At 37.2% G+C, this 17217-nt stretch overlaps 3 protein-coding genes and 1 long non-coding RNA gene across 4 annotated transcripts; 3 read left to right on the forward strand and 1 right to left on the reverse strand.

Moving 5' to 3' along the window:
• Positions 1–1442: 1442 nt before the first annotated feature.
• Positions 1443–6810, forward strand: LOC103955030 (transcription initiation factor TFIID subunit 6). The gene is made up of 13 exons (XM_048579222.1): positions 1443–1665; positions 1757–1927; positions 2200–2286; positions 2366–2467; positions 2554–2662; positions 3159–3262; positions 3350–3487; positions 3581–3676; positions 4101–4225; positions 4657–4789; positions 5328–5453; positions 5533–5644; positions 6299–6810. Exons 2-13 carry the CDS (start codon positions 1802–1804, stop codon positions 6673–6675), a joined length of 1635 nt encoding a protein of 544 aa, XP_048435179.1. The 5' UTR covers positions 1443–1665; positions 1757–1801; the 3' UTR covers positions 6676–6810.
• Positions 6773–7388, reverse strand: LOC103955029. The gene has a single exon (XM_009366893.3). The coding sequence runs from the start codon at positions 7346–7348 to the stop codon at positions 6920–6922; it is 429 nt and encodes a 142-aa protein (XP_009365168.2). The 5' UTR covers positions 7349–7388; the 3' UTR covers positions 6773–6919.
• Positions 7389–10088: 2700 nt separating this feature from the next.
• Positions 10089–11964, forward strand: LOC125474957. Its single transcript, XR_007256331.1, has 3 exons — positions 10089–10400; positions 11426–11557; positions 11606–11964. It is a non-coding gene; the product is annotated as an uncharacterized LOC125474957 (long non-coding RNA).
• A 2316-nt stretch (positions 11965–14280) lies between these two features.
• Positions 14281–15345, forward strand: LOC125474760 (acanthoscurrin-1-like). The gene is made up of 2 exons (XM_048578734.1): positions 14281–14513; positions 14927–15345. The coding sequence occupies exons 1-2, from the start codon at positions 14396–14398 to the stop codon at positions 15343–15345; spliced, it is 537 nt and encodes a 178-aa protein (XP_048434691.1). The 5' UTR covers positions 14281–14395.
• Positions 15346–17217: the final 1872 nt, after the last annotated feature.

Genomic DNA, 17217 nt, shown 5'->3' on the forward strand with positions numbered 1-17217 from the left:
TATAAGGTCAATAGAACAATTAAATCCAATGTCATCAGCTCAATATGGTGGTCCTGATCGGGCACTTTTCCCTTCATATGATGATTCTTTCAGTGCATATTTTTTGCCATTAGGATTGTTGGATTATAAATAGACTGTGGCACATGCTTTGCACTAAAGACAGTTCATCATGGGACTGACATGGTGCCCTAATAAGTTAACAAGAAAAAAAAATCTGGCAACACAAAAAATATGAAAAAAAAATATTTTATTTCATAGTTTAATTATGAAATGATGTGACAATTAATATCAGTGTACAGATTATTAAAATAAAAAATTAATGAAAAAAATTTGAAAATTTTGAGTTTTAATAATAAGGATAAAATAAAGGGTAAAATAAATGGTACCATAATTGACTTTTTAGTATAAAAAAAAATGATTTTTCGTTAAAATGAATAGTACCATAATCTTTTCGTTAAAGTTTCCTTCTTAAAAACTAAGTGGGTAACTAGCTTAAAGTGTGTTTTTATATGAGTTTACACGTCAAATGACACTCTACAGGAGTAAAAAAAAATAAAAAAAATTAGAGAACTGTTTTATCAACCTTTTTAAAGCTTGCCACATGATCAATTTTGTGCATGTTTGAGACTGTTTTTGAAACTGCTAAAAGTGTTTTTGGGCAATCTAACACGAGATAGAAAGCGTAATAGTGAATTTGAGTTGTAGAAATACTTCATGGAAAAGCACATGTGAAATAATTTTTTAGGAAACACCTCAAAATACTTTTTTATGAGTAATATAGTTTTGGATTTTTTGCCAAAATGGTCATTGAGATTTGCTTCTCATTGAGATTTGCTAACTCCTCACTTTGGTTCATGAATTTTGAAATCAATAGAAGCAGTCCCTAAGATGTCCACTATCAATCATTTTGGTCATTCAGTGAAAAATTATGTTAAATAAGAATCTAAATGACATAATTACCCTCAATATAATAAACAATAGATCAAAATGATTTGACAAAAAATTGAGGGTATTTTTGTGATTTTGTTCTTATTTTATTGAGATTTTTCAAGAAATGACCAAAATGATTGATGATAGACAAACTCAGGGACCAATTCTATCGATTTCAAATCTCATGGACCAAAATGAGGAGTTATGCAAATCTCAATAATCATTTTTGCTAAAAAGCCTACAGTTTTTAATAAAATTTCAACTTGTTTTCAATAACACCATTTTTAGAAAAAGTCAAAACTTAGCAGTAGTGTTTTTTATGAGCTCGTTTGAAAGTATTTTCTATAAGTTTCAAAAGCACTTTAAGTTCTTTCTGAAGAAAACCCTTCAAATGCTTTTCAATGATTCATTTGAATTTTTAATAAAGATTAGTTTAAAAAAAATTTCACAAAACTATTTTAAAATCATTTCTAAACAAGCCGTATTAATCACCGGCCGGTCGTGTTTATACCTAGAACACGATTTGAGGCCCGACCCGAATATTTGACTTATTAACCCGACTTGGATGTTTATGGGAAATCCTCTCTTTTCATTTTTCTTTTGGCCCGACTCAATCTTCTTCTTCCTTTCCGAGCGAACGAACGAAGCCTGCAACTACTGTTGCTCAAGTTGACGTTTTTCAGTTTTCACTCGTGCGGATTAGGGTTTTGCTTGGCTGCCCAGAAAATTTCAAGGGTAAGAAAAAAAAATCTGTTTACGTTTTTGCTTTGTACTAAACAAGTTGAATTTTTTTTATGGGAATGACTTACTGTCGTGATTGTTTCAGGGACACTGTTGTGTGACTGAGGTCGAGAGGAAGCATTCGAGAACAATGAGCATTGTGCCCAAAGAGAATGTTGAAGTAATTGCACAAAGCATTGGAATCAACAACTTGTCTCCAGATGTTGCTCTTGCTCTCGCCCCCGATATCGAATACCGCCTCCGTGAGATCATGCAGGTAAATCTTCAACTTTTCCGGCGTAACTGTCATATGGGTTTGTTTTGACATTGTTGTTTTCGATCGTTTGAGGTTGTACTAGTAAAATTGGTAAAGTTTGGGAATTGGGTTTACTTGTTTATGTGGTAATATTGAGACTGAATAGTTGGAAGTTGGGTTGCTTTTGTTTTGATTAGTTGGTCAAGAAGATAGTGTAGTTATGTTATTTTGGTGAATTTTGATTTGAGACATTGGAGGGTTGAGTGTGATTTTTCCTTGTAATGGAAGTGCAGGAGGCTATTAAATGCATGCATCACTCGAGGAGAACTAGATTGACAGCCGAAGATGTTGATGGCGCACTCAACTTAAGAAATGTTGAGGTGAGGCTTTAAAATGATTGAATTAGCATGGGTTTGTTTATTATTCGAAATCTCATTTTGCTTATCCTGCTTGCACCAGCCAATCTATGGTTATGTTTCCGGAGGTCCTTTGCGGTTCAAAAGAGCTATTGGGCATAGGGATTTGTTTTACATTGACGACAAGGATGTGGATTTTAAAGATGTATGTGTTACTGAGCAATCTGATTTCACTTTCTACTTGATTTTGTATATTTCCTTTTAATTTTCCATATTTATGTTTGACCGTAGGTGATTGAAGCTCCTTTACCAAAAGTACCGCTTGATACTGGAATTGTTTGTCACTGGCTTGCTATAGAAGGTGTACAACCTGCAATTCCAGAGAATGCTCCTCTAGAAGGTTTTTCTCAAAGTTTATAGATTGTGCCAATAATTATTACTCATAAATCATACTTCCAATTTAGGAGTTGTGATTGCTTCTGAACGCTAAGACTTTTGTATTCTAGGAGTTAGCTGTAGTAAAAGAAAGCCATAGATGGGTTTTGTAGCACTCTCTAAGCTTTAAAGTTGTGTGAAGCATGAAATGACTAATATCCTCCTTCTTAAAAAATACTCGGTATATCAATTTCTTTAAAAAATACTCAGTATCTCCAATATACCAGAGATTTTACATGATCTTGTGAGTGTGAGGTGGTCTGCGGTGTATTTCACATTCTTCTTTTTTGTTTGTCTGGAATTCAATCTACATAAATTGTATGGTGAAATGAATCTGCTATCCACTGATAAATCTTTTTTGATATAATTATGAGGAGCTAGAGTTAACTCCATTTTTGGCTTTTCTACTTTTGTTAGCCCAAGTTTGTCTCACTTATTGACTTTTTGTTCTTCTTCTGTAGTACTTGCACCTCCTTCTGATGGTAAAATTGATAACCAAAAGGATGATGGACTTCCTGTTGACATTAAATTACCTGTTAAGCACATATTATCTAGGGAGCTTCAGGTACATATTTCACTTGTCTGATCTTATACTGGAAGTACTTCAGTTTGCAGCTTGTTTACACGTTCCTTCTTTTTGTTGCCTTTGCAGCTATATTTTGACAAAATCACTGAGCTTGTTGTGAGTAGATCTGATTTGGTTTTGTTGAAAGAAGCATTAGTGAGTTTGGCCACTGATTCGGGGCTTCATCCATTAGTTCCTTATTTCACATGCTTTGTTGCTGATGAGGTGATGATTCTTGACACTATCACTGACAGCTATAAGAAGAGTATGATATGTAGCCATTGGTTACTTAAACCAACCTTTCTTAACATATATCAGGTTTCTCGTGGCTTGAATGATTATGCAGTTCTATTTGCTTTAATGCGAGTTGTTCGGAGTCTTCTCCAGAATCCTCACATACACATAGAACCTTATGTAAGTGCTTCTTTCTTCTTTCTTCTTTGTTTCCTTTTTTTCCATAGGAGAGCCTTATGTAAGTAGTTTAAGTTCTAATTGTCTATTAAGGTATTAATGTACATCTTGATAATGATGTCTAAGTTGAATTCTGTAATTTTCTGGTTTGATGATTGGGGAGGCTGATTGTAGTAGATCACCTATACTTTTTCTGGCCTTTTTCCTGCCCCTTTTCAGTTCCTTTCTAATAAATGAACAAATCTGCAGTCGTTGTTTTGCTATATGCATGTATTGCTAATCATAGTTTATCATCCTTGAACTCGTGCTATTTATGTCGAAGGGTTATGAAGCATGTAAGGTGGTGATCAGGGTAAAATGTGTTACTTATATGGAAGTTTTATTCTGAGACTTTAATGTTTTCCTGTTCCTTTTGGCTCTTGATCAGCTGCACCAATTGATGCCATCTGTGGTCACTTGCCTTGTTGCAAAAAGGTTAGGCAACAGGTTTGCTGACAATCACTGGGAACTTAGAGACTTCACTGCAAACCTAGTTGCTTCAATCTGCAAAAGGTTAGGCTTGTTATTTTTTTTAAACGCCTTTTACCTTCATGCTTTTCTTTCACATGGCCTGCTTCCCTTTTCTTGCACTTTCTCTGGCATCTCTTCTTGAGATATCACCTCCTACTTTTCTCTTCTGACTTGACCTCGGTCATGTCCTTTTCACACTTTTGTGATCTTGGTGTATTAAGCAACGTAACATAGGTTGAGTGCATATTCTATTCAGATTGTTGTTAATATTTATGTTTTTTTCTCTACATTATGTTAAGTGAAACTGAGCTAGCATATTCAATGCTATCAATCTGCCTAGCATAACTGTTGTTTTAAAAATTTCTCCTGACCATGGAAGTAGAGCTCTGTATTTTCTCTTAAAATTCCATGCATATATTTTGGTGTGAATTTGTCATCATACCTATGAGATTCAATATTTGAATCTGTTGCAGGTTTGGGCATGTATATAACACTCTCCAGTCGCGTCTTACAAAAACTTTGGTCAATGCATTTTTGGATCCAAAGCGGACATTGACTCAACACTATGGTGCAATTCAAGGTTTAGCTGCTCTAGGGCCCAGTGTGGTAAAGCCTCATGCTCCTTGCAACTAAGAACATCGTTCACTATTATGCACAAAGCCTATGTAAATGAGTTTTGGAATATGAATTCAACTTGAAGTAGTATCTCTTGTGTTTCTTCCCATAAGTTTCTGTTAGCCTATCCTTGTTATCTATTTTCATACATTGAAAGGGGAATCTATACTTGTAAATAAAGCTAGCTGGCTCTGGGCCCAGGTTTTCCTGCGTCTGCAACTGGATTATCTTTATTACTCTTTATTCTGAGTCTGAGTCCTAGAAGTTCAATATGTTGGAATGGAAGATATTTGCAACTCCTTTTCTCTTTTCCTAATGACTTGTTCTTAAATGAAAACATTGTAGTAAAACAAATCTAGAAAAGAGAGAGACATTACTCCATGCAACATATGAACTAATGGCAATGAAAGTCGGGCCTTGCTATTGCTTTTAAACTTCTTCCAAAGTTCATTTACTCATCTTCAGGTATTTGTGTTTTCTCGGAATATGCATTTTTTTTAAACTCAAAAGTAAGGATTCTCAACTGCAGGTTCGCCTTCTTGTACTGCCAAATCTGGAGTCATATCTGCGACTACTTGAACCAGAGCTGCTTCTTGACAAGCAAAAGAATGAGATGAAGAGGCATGAAGCGTGGCGTGTGTATGGAGCCTTGTTGGTGAGTCTCTTTTCATGCCTGTATATACTGTTTGAAAAATCTAAGTAAGGCTTCCTAATGAGAGCATGCACTTTTCCAGAATGCAGCAGGTCAATGCATATATGATAGGCTCAAGATGTTCCCACTTATATTGTCTCCAACGCCGCAATCTTTTTGGAGGGCCAATGGAAAACTCCGTATTACTATGCCAAGTAAGACATTCAATGGCTTATGTTTTCTTGAATGATGGCACTTCAACCACTTCGAATGAGTGTTTCTTGATTATACAAGCATAGAACCAGCATATATATGGGTTTTTGGTTTTTATTTTCTCCTTATACCTTTCTTCTACATATTTCCCACCATCCTTCCACTCTTCACATCCTTCAAATTTCTCCCTTGTGTTTTGCCTCTATCTCCCACACAAAGTGAAAACTAAAAACCAAAAATAATATCAAGGGCCCCATAAATTGCTAGACTGATTCGTAAGTTTCTTGCAATAGAATAGATTATACTACTCAAACGGGTATACAAGAAGCATAAACACTATCACGTATAGCAGTTGAGCACCCTTAAGCTACAAGCCTATTGTATATTTTCCGATTGTAACACATCAACCATGCAATGGTCCAAGAAAGAGTTTCCGCTTTCCTATCCCCCTGCAATCCCTTTTGGGTATGGGATTCTGCTCTTATATGTACTAGGCTATTAGGCTTTGGCCATAATGAAGGAAGCACCCCTTGGATATTTCTGACCGAAAAGCTGATGAATAGGGTTGCTTGTCCAGGAAGGAGAAGTACCCTTCACTTTTCAAGGTTTATTGTTTAGATAAAGTCTTAACTCTGATTCTTATGTACATAACCAAGATAAACGCAAGCGAAGTGTGGAACACATGGAAGAGCAACCGCCCCTGCAGAAAATTGCAACTGATGGGCCAACAGATATAGCGCCTACTAATTCTTCACCATCTCACATGGAAGTAGACACAGCAGCTCCAGCTCCATCAGGGGATACTGATGCAGGCCCCTCGTCGTCTTCTCAGAAAATGCCAGATGAGAGCATTTCACACGGCACAAGTTCAAGGGGCAAGCCTGCTGGTCAGTCTCTAAAGAAATCAGCTATCCTCTCTCAGGTTTGGAAGGATGACTTGAATTCTGGGCATCTCCTAGTGTCGTTGTTTGAGTTGTTCGGTGAAGACATTCTCTCTTTTGTTCCAGCCCCCGAGATGTGTTTATTTTTGTAACTGTCTGTAGCAATCTTGAAACTCAAGATTGGTGTACAAAAGGAAAGATAGAAAGAAAGATTTCAGCGAGAAATTTTTGTATAAATACAGTAGAAACTCAGATAAAATCATATCGATGTACATTTATTTTAGCTATCTTTGGTCTGTTCATGCTCATTTATTTGTGATGGAACTTGAACATAAAAATCGACATCGCAGAAGGCTCTTTGTAATTAAGTACACAAGTACAATCTCTTAAAAGTGCTTAATTAAGCGGCTGCTTAGTTTTGGCACTGGAGCGCTCTTTTTCCACTGCTTTCTTCAGCAAGCTATCTTCTTCCAACACCATTTGAACTGGCAAGAACCCCATCCCATTGGCCATAGCCAGCATCATCCTCTTGGTTTCAGCCTTGAACTCCTCCAAATCAACCGCCCCGTTCGAGTCATGATCGAACTGCACGAACAGCGAGTCGTAGACATGAGCAATCTCTTCCGGGTTTGGCTTCACGTCAATGCCATAGTGGGTCTCAAAGACCCGTAGAGACTGAAGCTCCTTCAGCATCTCTGCATAAGAAAGCAGACCATCGTGATTGGCGTCGAGACGAGCAAAACGGTCCCGTACTGAGCGGCCGAATGCTTCTTCATCTTCCACAAAGTTGACAATGGTGGCACCATCCAGCACTTCTACACTCATCTTCTCTTATGCTAGCTTGGGATTTTTTCACAAGGAAATTTGGATTGATTTGGATTTTGGTTGCAAATTAAAGAAGTGATGGAATGTTAAGTATTTATAAACACATGCATGGGGCACTGAGTTTTTTGTTTTATTTTTGGCCCCTTGTTTCTGTAATCCATAAGTTTTATGGAATTTGTTTCTGTGAAGTTGATGGATAAACGTTTTACCTACTTTACAAGCGGCTAGCCAATTAAACGGAAAAAATAGACAACTTGCAAGTGGAGGCTTAAAATAGTAATATGACGGTATATTTTATGAATGGATACTCGCCAGATCCTCGGAAATCCTCCAATAACATTCGTTCATCGTATATTGTACGGTTAATTTTCGTCAGGTACTGTTTATATTTCAATTTTAAATAAAAAAATTTATAATGATTTCTGATCGTACGATGTACGATGCACAAATATAATTAGAGGATCCCGGGAATCTTTACAAAGAATCCTCTCTCAAATCTTTCGTTTTTTTACCAACTACTGTTTTCTTCTAGTTTTTTCAAATTATGTACTGGTTTGCTAAAATTGTTTAATAGTTCGGATTAGTTATGAGCGATTATAATTGAATTGAGAAACCCTTTTTTTTTTTTTTCTTACTCACCAATTCAATTGATTAAACGACGAACTACTCGGGGACTATAATACAAATCCTAAGTCAAATAACTCGGATTCGTACATATTCTGACCTTTGAAGTCATATAAATCGGATAAGGATTCTTTTGGAATTCTCTTTGCGGAGATCTAGGAATCCTCACATCATATTTGTTTATTATATATCTTGTAATCAATTTTCGTTAAGTGTTATTTGTGTTTAATTTTAAATAAATGATTTTAAAATAATTTTTGATCATATGATGTACGATAAACGGTTATATGTGAAGATCTTTAAAATCTTCACAATTTGAATCTGGATGGGATCCAAATTCATATAAATATTTATTTATATTCTATATATATAATTCTAGATAGCTATATTATATTAATTAATATTAAAATGAAACTACTAGATGTCTTCAAGTTTTGAAAAAAAATATTTAGGTTATTTGAACCTTTCAATCCAATTGGCCCTAGACAATTCTGGAAGGTCAAATTCAGAATAATTTGACCCCGCACACAGATTAAGCTGGTGATGAACTGACGCGTTGGCAAACTGAGCAGAAAATCAACTTCGGTGAGAAAACCCACAGATTTTGCATATTACTGTGTATGCGTGTGTTATTCTTTCTCTTACTTTCAGTCTCGAGACAAAATATGTAAAAAGGGCAATATTGTAATTACACCATCTAGACATATTACTTAGTGTTTAAGAAAAATGCTACTAGATCTACCCTAATGTCTTATTTTCTCATCCACGTTATAACCTCACCCACCACTAAAAGTTAAAAAATTGAAACCGTATTTCCCCACCCACTATTGTTCCTAAAATAACCTTGTTTCGTATAACAATAACTTAAAAAACTCTAAAGCTAAAATCTTGAGCTTCATTATACAAATTTGACACGAAGTTGTTATTGCTTGAAACTGAAAGACTTGTATCCTAACAAACAATCTCTCTCTCAAATTTGCATCTCAATTCCCCCATCTGAATTGAATGGGGTTCTGAGGACATACATGACAACTACTGAAAAAGGACTAATCAATTAATGATTTCCAATTAGTGCATATATCCAAAAGTGATTTTTTTGAAATTGAAATTGAATATTAAACTTAATCCTAAATCAAGTTATAAATCCAAACTAATAGTCTGCTAACTAGCTTAGATTTGTATGAAATATACATTGTGTGGGAAAACCTAGTAAAAGAGCGCTTGCTATCTTACTGTTAACCAAAACAGACAAAATCCACAACCCCACAATCACCACCCAGTCTACCATAATCAGTGGCGGATCCAGGAAATGATATTTGGGTGTGCTCGGGGGAGGGAGGAAATGGTAGTGAGAGAGGGTAAGTGTTTCTCGGGGAGAGACACGGAGAAAAAGAAGGAAATGTGAGAGAGAGAGGGTTTGAGAGATTGGGAGAGGAACCCACATGGCAGAAGAAGAGTGGGGAGTGTAGTGTAGATGTGGGTCCCACGTGTCAGGATAATATTAAAAGAATTAAATATCCAACCCTAATATCTAGAATAATGAATTGACTATTTTGCCCTTCAACTTCGTAGCTCCATAAAACGTTCATCGTAATTCCAAATCCGATTCCACTTGCGCCCACACGCTCATAACAACAAGTGCCACAAGGATATGCCAAGGATATAAACCTCAAGTGAAACAACAATGCGGTGAACAAAAGTCAATGTTTTTGTTTGAAGGGCATTTTCGTATATTCACACATTAATATTATAAAAACCGTAATAATTAGGGACGGGTCATTACACTTGTGTTGTTCTCTCTTTTCATTCCTCTGTATGCTCTCATTTTATAGGCAAAAGGTTACCGTAGCAAACACCATTTACTTTACAAAATTTCCTCAAATGAATAGTGCAAATACCATGCATGAATAGTAACTCGTATGTTTTTCTTCATAAGAAAAGTAACCCATGTGATTTTTCTTTTTTTTCCCTCATATGAATAGTAACCCATATGATTTTTCTTCATACGAATAGTAACCCATTTGATTTTTCTTATTTTTTTCCTCATATGAATAGTAACCCATTTGATTTTTTCTTCATATAAATAGTAACCCAACTGATTTTTTCTTCATATGCATGTTGCACTCAAAGTACACAAATGCCTTTTGCTTGAAAAGGTGTGAACCATCACTCATGAGCATGCATAATGACTGGTGTCATCTACTAAACCCCCTTATTTTATCGTTCAATAGTATCTTCAAGCATATAAATAGGTGATCGCCAAAGCTTAAAGCATTCCCATCTTTCTTTGTGAGAATTTTGAGCAACATACGAGTTCAAGAAATCATGAAATATTTCAAGTTTTTGATTTTGCTAGGCCTTCTGCTTGGCACCCTGGTTTTCGTCTCTTCCACTGGTGTAGCTGAGACATCCAAAGATGAGAACAAAGGTTAGTTAATTATATAGTGTGGTGTGTCTGTATATTAAAATATACAAGATATGTATCCTTTACTCTGCGTATTCACTGGCGAAGCTACAAAGGAGCAAGAAGGGGCGGGTGCCCCTCCAGTCATCGGAAATAGCCACTAAGAGTGAGAATATCGCCCCTCTGATCTTCTAAACTTGTTGATCTAAGTGCATTTCGCTGCTGAGTTTTGGTTTCAAGGGAAGAAGATGACCTGGTTTTGTTTAAACGGCATCGTTTACCTTTTATAAAACTTAATGTTCCTTTTAATGAAACGGTGCAGTTCGGTGGGTTTAGTTTCTTTTTAATTTTTAATTTTATTGATGTGGTTTTCTTTCCCAACCGCACTACCAACCCACCATTTTAATTCTCTTCCCTCTCTCTCTCTCTCTCTCTCATTTGTTTAGACTATTCAAAAACAAAGGTTGACGTTTGTAATTGTTCTTTTTTAATTCTTGTTATTATATCTGGTATTTAAAATTATTTCATCTTATTGTCTTTTAATTTTTGTGAAATGATGACTTTGAGGGCTTGTTTCAAATATACAAAAGTTTTGTGAGGAAAATATCATTAGTGTTCTTATGTGAGGGTGTTTTTGATGTTACTGAGAGAGACGTTTACATTGCGAGAGATGTACAACAGTTGTGTGATAGCTTGATTGTTTATATTGAGAGGGATGTTTTTGTTTTTATTGACAATGAGTCTATTATGCGACGTTTCATGACATGAAATCTTGCCGACAATAATTACAACTTGTTTGTATTGACAAACTGTGAACAACATTAAATATTGTCTACTATCTAAAATGATTTGATTGTCTACATTTTTGTGGAACCTATTATGCTTTTAAATTTCGCCCCTCCTCCCGAAAATTCCTGGTTTCGCCGCAGTATTGACATTGATTTATGAACGTATATACACAAACATATATAACATTGTTATCTGATTAAGTATTGTCAAACTATGAAATCTTAGACTTAAAATGACTAGCTTAATTTTTTATAACGCAGCAACAGAGTCAAAAGCAGTAGACGATAGCACTGAAACAAAGCCTAATGGATATGGATATGGATATGGAGGCGGCGGCTATGACGGTTGGGGGGGCAGAGGAAGTTACGGAGGTGGAGGCTGGGGGGGAGGAGGTGGTTGGGGGGGCAGAGGAAGTTACGGAGGTGGAGGCTGGGGAGGAGGTGGTTGGGGGCCCCCCAGTGGTTGGGGGCCCCCCAGTGATTGGTGGCCCCCCAGTGGTTGGGCGCCCCCCATTGGTTGGGGGAAAGGTGGCTGGGGGAAAGGCGGTGGAGGCTGGAGGAAAGACAGTGGTGGAGAAAACTAAAGCCATATGCCTTCATCAGTCTCAAAAGACTATTTTATGAGAACTATGCATATATATAAGTAGAACACCGTCTATGCTAGGAAATATGAATAGGCTGCATGCATGCATGCCATCATGTTCATATGTAATTGCTAGTCTTATATCAAATATGTATCACTTTAAAATGTGTCATTTTAAAGTTTCTCTTAAGGGTTAATCTCAGTTTACTACCTTGAAGTTTCTTGGTTTTCAACATTTGGTACATGAAGTTTTTTTCGTCCCAGAGTGATATCTAAAGTCATAATTTTGGAACACTTTCATGCATCTGTTAAGTTTTCTGTCAGAACCTCTGTTAATTGATGACATGACACCCACGTGGACAATGATTAGGCTATTAAAAAATAAACAAATAATAATAAAAAAAACTATTCTCTTCCCCTCCCTTTTCTCTTCCCTTATCCGTTCGACTCCTCACTCTTCACCCCCTCCCTTCTCTCTCCCCAAATCAACCTTCACCCACCCTAACCCAAACTATGCCGACTCGTCGCCTTCCTTACCGTCATCGCCCAAACCTTAACCCGGTGTCGTACAACTTCACCTTTGGGTGATGGGGCCTACCTTATTTCTTCACTAGCGTAACCCAGTGTCATACAGTTTCACCTTCGGGTGATGGACATGTACTACCTTCGGGCGAATGAGGAGTAGATGATATTGATGAGATACCCCCAGCTTCACTAATCTGGGGCTAATGTTGGTGTGTGATGTTATATGTTTCTTCTCTGCGTAACCTAGAGTCGTACAGCTTCACCTTCAGGTGATGGGGCGTACCATATTCTTCATTGGTGTAACCTAGTGTCGTACAACTTCACCTTTGGGTGATGGACATGTATAATATTGATGAGATTTACGGATTTGCCTTCAGGCAACGATTGCACCATTATCGAGCATTGTTTTACACATACATGTTTTACGAACGTTTTCATTGCAGGCTAGAGTTTTCAGAAAACTTACTACATAGTACTATATATATGTTTTCAAAACAGGGGGTTACTATGTTCCTAAATAAAATGGTTTTCTTATTATTAGTATTAATATAAACTTTGGTCCACTCATATTTTCTGTTTTGGGCCCCCTCAGGAGTTAGAATCGAGGCACACGATCCCAGCGTCAGGGTACTTCTGCTTAGGCATCTTTGAATCTCCTTTGTGTGGGACACATTCCTTGGTTTGTACCTTTCCATAATAATTCTTTCATATTATTCTCGATTAGTTGTATGCTCTGAACACGATTCTGCATTAGTGTATCCTTTTCTAATTACATATTTGGTCGGTATGCATGTTTTTAATGGCTTCGTCACCCCCGGGTGTCGGCCAGCACGTGCCTACCCTGATATATAGGAATATCACAGTTGGGGGGTGTCATTTGAAGTTTTTTATTTGAGGGACATTTCTATTCAATTTTTTTTTATGAAGCTTGTGACCCCAAAAACTACTATTCAAAGTCCTACCGGCTTTATATATAAACAGATAGATAAACAGTTAATAATTTCGTGTGAGCAATATCCATCTTTGTGAAAAAAATTTCGATCCACACCACATTCACATTCAACTCTAAACTGCGACGTACAGTAAAATTTGCTTCTTTGGCATTATTCTTCCTGGGCCAAAATGTCTTACGGATATAGCATGGGGGTCTCAGTCTCATCTCCCACACAATACTATCTTCAAGAAAAAAAGAACTATATATCGGATTGAATTTGACCAAGTACTATATATACATTAATAAATGAGATAAGATTGAAAGAATTGGTTGGTCAACTTGACGTCCAACAACCAGCTACTGCACCGAGCTACTAAATAAGGTACTTTGGCTGGGACGTTCTGATCTAGAATATGATCAGAAAAACTTGGATTGTTGTTTCTAAAGGGTCAAGTATGAAAATAATCACACCAGAACATCAATCGTTCAGTTCTTATTCACGATGTATCATCTTCTTGCATTATAATTTAATTAAAATAATAATATTACGTGATTGTGTTTTGAGCCAATTGTAAAATTATTTTTTTATCAGCAGTCGTATGGAGGCCCATTACCTAGACACATCAATCGTTCAGTTCTTATTCACGATGTATCATCTTCTTGCATTATAATTTAATTAAAATAATAATATTATTTGATGAGTGTTTTCATCTAAATTCACTGCGTTCGGCGTTTAACTCTCCCCATTTAATATCATTTGAATTAAATAATAAAACGAAAATTGGTGTGTCTGTGCAGTAAGTGTGTGAACGTGTCCAAATTCGCGTGCACGTGTCCAAATTCGCATGCATGTGGAGCTCAAACTAGACACATGTCTTTGCTTGAACGCCAGAACCACCTGTGTTTTTTTTTTTTTTCCATATATGAGGCGGGGGGGTTCATGATAGGAATCGAATATGCATTGTTTATTCTACTTAAAGTCAAACGTACGTACGTACTACTCTTTTCAAACTGCTAACATAAATCTGCGTCCTCACTCGTAAATATGCACCACATACTTCCATAATGTCTACCGTCGTGTAGTAGCACTCCCAGCACTATAAATTAACAATGGTGATCGTCCAACGCTTAACATTCACATCCTTCTAGTCTTTCTTGTGGGATTTTTGAGTAGTGTACGAGTTAGCGAATGGTGAAATATTTCAAGTCTCTTATTTTGCTAGGCCTTCTGCTTGGCCTTCTGCTTGGCTCCGTTGTTCTTGTATCCTCTGCTGCTGAAGCTGAGACATCCAAAGATGAGAAAAAAGGTTAATTATTATGAACTTATTCATGATAGTTAATATTCGTTTATATTTTAAATGGTTAGTCGTCTGATATTTTTTTTTTTCAATTCACTGTGTCTCCATTTTAAACAATTACACATATATATCAATATTGTTTACACGTTTACACAACGTACCTGTGCACCCCTTACATTCGCACGACTGACTAAAACCACATGTATGCACCCAATTATTAGGGGGAGAAAAAAGAAAAGGAAATGTATACAAGAATTTGATTCTGTTTCCGCTATAAGTTCATAACAGTGTCGTATAGTTCGTAAATTACATATTTAGCTAGGGTTTTTAGTATTCATACTGCTCCAATATACTCGACATATACTTGCTAAGTCGACTAAGGCTAAGATATATATATATATATATGTTTGCATATGGTGCAGAGGATGAGCCAAAGGAAGTTAACCAAGGTGGCGGGGGATACTGTGGCCAGTGTTGCTATCGCTATGGCCGCTACACTTGCGGCAGACAGTGTTGTTGGCCTGAAGTTGCTGATCAGTCCGAAGTAGTAGTTACCGATGACGCAGTACAGGACAATTTTGAAACAAAGCAGCCTGATGGATATGGAGGCTGGGGAGGAGGCGGACGTGGTGGCGGAGGTTGGGGAGGAGGTGGACGCGGTGGCGGAGGCTGGGGAGGAGGTGGACGTGGTGGAGGTGGCGGTGGGGGAGGAGGTGGACGTGGCGGAGGTGGCGGCTGGGGAGGAGGAGGACGTGGCGGAGGTGGCGGCTGGGGAGGAGGGGGACGTGGTGGCAGTGGCGGCTGGGGAGGAGGGGGACACGGTGGCGGCGGAGGAAACTGAGGCCATATGCCTACAAATATAGGCTCGAAGCTAGGCCAACAACATCACGAGAGTCTTTATAATTAAGCACATGTACATCGTTGTCGAAAAATATGGATAAACTCCGTGCATGCACGTATATGCACGCATGGGATCATGTCGTATGTAATGTTATATGCACAAGCATGAAGGCATGGCATAAGTGTCAAATATCACTTGGATAAATTTGACTCTAGCTGGCTCCAAGGACTGATGATAGTCCGTGTAGCTCTTTCATGCGTTAAATATCTGTAGTTTGCACCCTTTGTACTCGCGAACGGTAACGCAGTATATACATAGCACTCTTTCTAGTGTTTTATATAGACGTACTCTCTTTTTGCACGACTATGATAGATTTTTAGATTAGCATATTTTTTTTTTCCTTTAATAAGATGAGACTTGTCAATGGCTTTATCAGGATAATCTACTTTTTAAAAAAAGGAGAGAATACTCAAATAAGTATTTCAGTCTCTTCTTGATTATTACCATTCACTAGCATCAAGAAACAAGTTAATAACGTGATGTGTGAAATATAAATATGAAATTTATCTCCAACCCTGAGGCCATCGTCTATGATATGCATATGTTGTTCAATCGAATAAAAGCTCGTATTTTTTTTTTTGTTAGTAAATTTTGCAAACGAGACATTAAATGTTGTCCACATCCATGTTACACCATTAAAATGGTACGCCGTAGTGGAAAGTGTTTTGATGAAATAAAAGATAAAAACCTCCTCACTACTTCCAAAGTTTGGAAGTAAGCAAGTCATCTTCCTCAATTGATAAAATCCAGGAGAAAAAGAAAACCAACAAAATACAGAAAAGTAAGGTCCAGACCAAAATGCTCAGCCTCTTCCTTCTGACTGTAAGATACTCAACGAGACCCATTACCGTGAAGTCTATCAGCGACCCAATTTTATAATAAAGAGCATTTTAAGGGGTGATTATGAATTTTTGGTAGCAACTAAAAATTAAAGTAATTCGGCTGGGACTTTCTGTTCTTGAATATGAGCAAGAAAAAAAATGAATGCTTGTTTCTAAAGGATCAAGGTTGAAAATAATCAGACCAGTAAAAACTTAGTGCTCCGTTATAAACTGATGAAGCATAATCACTTCATTTCTTCTTCATTAATCTATCACTCTCTCTTTATATTTCTGCTGCTTCGTTGTTCATCAATCTTCATCAATTCAGTTCTGTAACGATGGTATCGAGCCCCTGATCCTGTAGGTTGCTGTTTCTGATCAATTGGGCGGAGACTCTTTGGATAAATATTTACTTAAACTCAAATCTATAAGAGATAATTCACTGCTGCTGGTGAATCATTTCAGATAATGTTGTTATAGCAGCTTAGCAGGGTCACCAAAGGAGTATGCTACAATCCTGGACTGCCATTGATGGAGAGCCTGCTATCACTATGAAGGAATTTCGTGCATTACTTGTGGGAGCTGAAGGGGAGAATGAAATGACTATTAATACTCTGTCACATGGACTGTCTGCAATGTATATGCAAGGTTCATCCAGTTCATCAATGCACTCTATGTTTAATAATGGAGCTTATAGCTCAAATTTTGCAGATGTTGATTCTTATTGTACTGGTGCAAGAGTCATGGCTGCTCCTGTATTGCATTATAGCACCATCCACAGCCTTCGGGTAACTCCCAATCTCATTTTCCTGTCTCTCCAACTTATAGTTTTGGTTTTGTGGGTAACTCAAGATCAATGGATGCACCTCAATATTTTTCTCAACAAAGACCATATAATGGAGGCCAGCAAAGAGGAAATGGAGGTTATAAATCAACCTACAAGGGCAAAGGTTAGAACACTTACAAACCAAGTAATGGATGGTCTGGTAAT

Source organism: the organism of the source record quoted next, unplaced genomic scaffold (genome assembly GCF_019419815.1).
Source record: "Pyrus x bretschneideri cultivar Hongxiangsu unplaced genomic scaffold, Pyrus_bretschneideri_v1 Contig13, whole genome shotgun sequence".
In the NCBI taxonomy this organism is placed as follows: Eukaryota; Viridiplantae; Streptophyta; class Magnoliopsida; order Rosales; family Rosaceae; genus Pyrus; species Pyrus x bretschneideri.

What these genes read in the sequence shown, in the direction of transcription:
- LOC125474760 (XM_048578734.1), top strand. Translation starts at nt 14,396, where the DNA reads ATGGTGAAATATTTCAAGTCTCTTATTTTGCTAGGCCTTCTGCTTGGC. An exon ending in ATCCAAAGATGAGAAAAAAG is followed by an intron (nt 14,514 to 14,926) that starts GTTAATTATTAT and finishes CATATGGTGCAG; the next exon opens with AGGATGAGCCAAAGGAAGTT.
- LOC103955030 (XM_048579222.1), top strand. Translation starts at nt 1,802, where the DNA reads ATGAGCATTGTGCCCAAAGAGAATGTTGAAGTAATTGCACAAAGCATT. An exon ending in GTTGCTTCAATCTGCAAAAG is followed by an intron (nt 4,226 to 4,656) that starts GTTAGGCTTGTT and finishes AATCTGTTGCAG; the next exon opens with GTTTGGGCATGTATATAACA. An exon ending in ACTCCGTATTACTATGCCAA is followed by an intron (nt 5,645 to 6,298) that starts GTAAGACATTCA and finishes TACATAACCAAG; the next exon opens with ATAAACGCAAGCGAAGTGTG.
- LOC103955029 (XM_009366893.3), bottom strand. Translation starts at nt 7,348, where the DNA reads ATGAGTGTAGAAGTGCTGGATGGTGCCACCATTGTCAACTTTGTGGAA.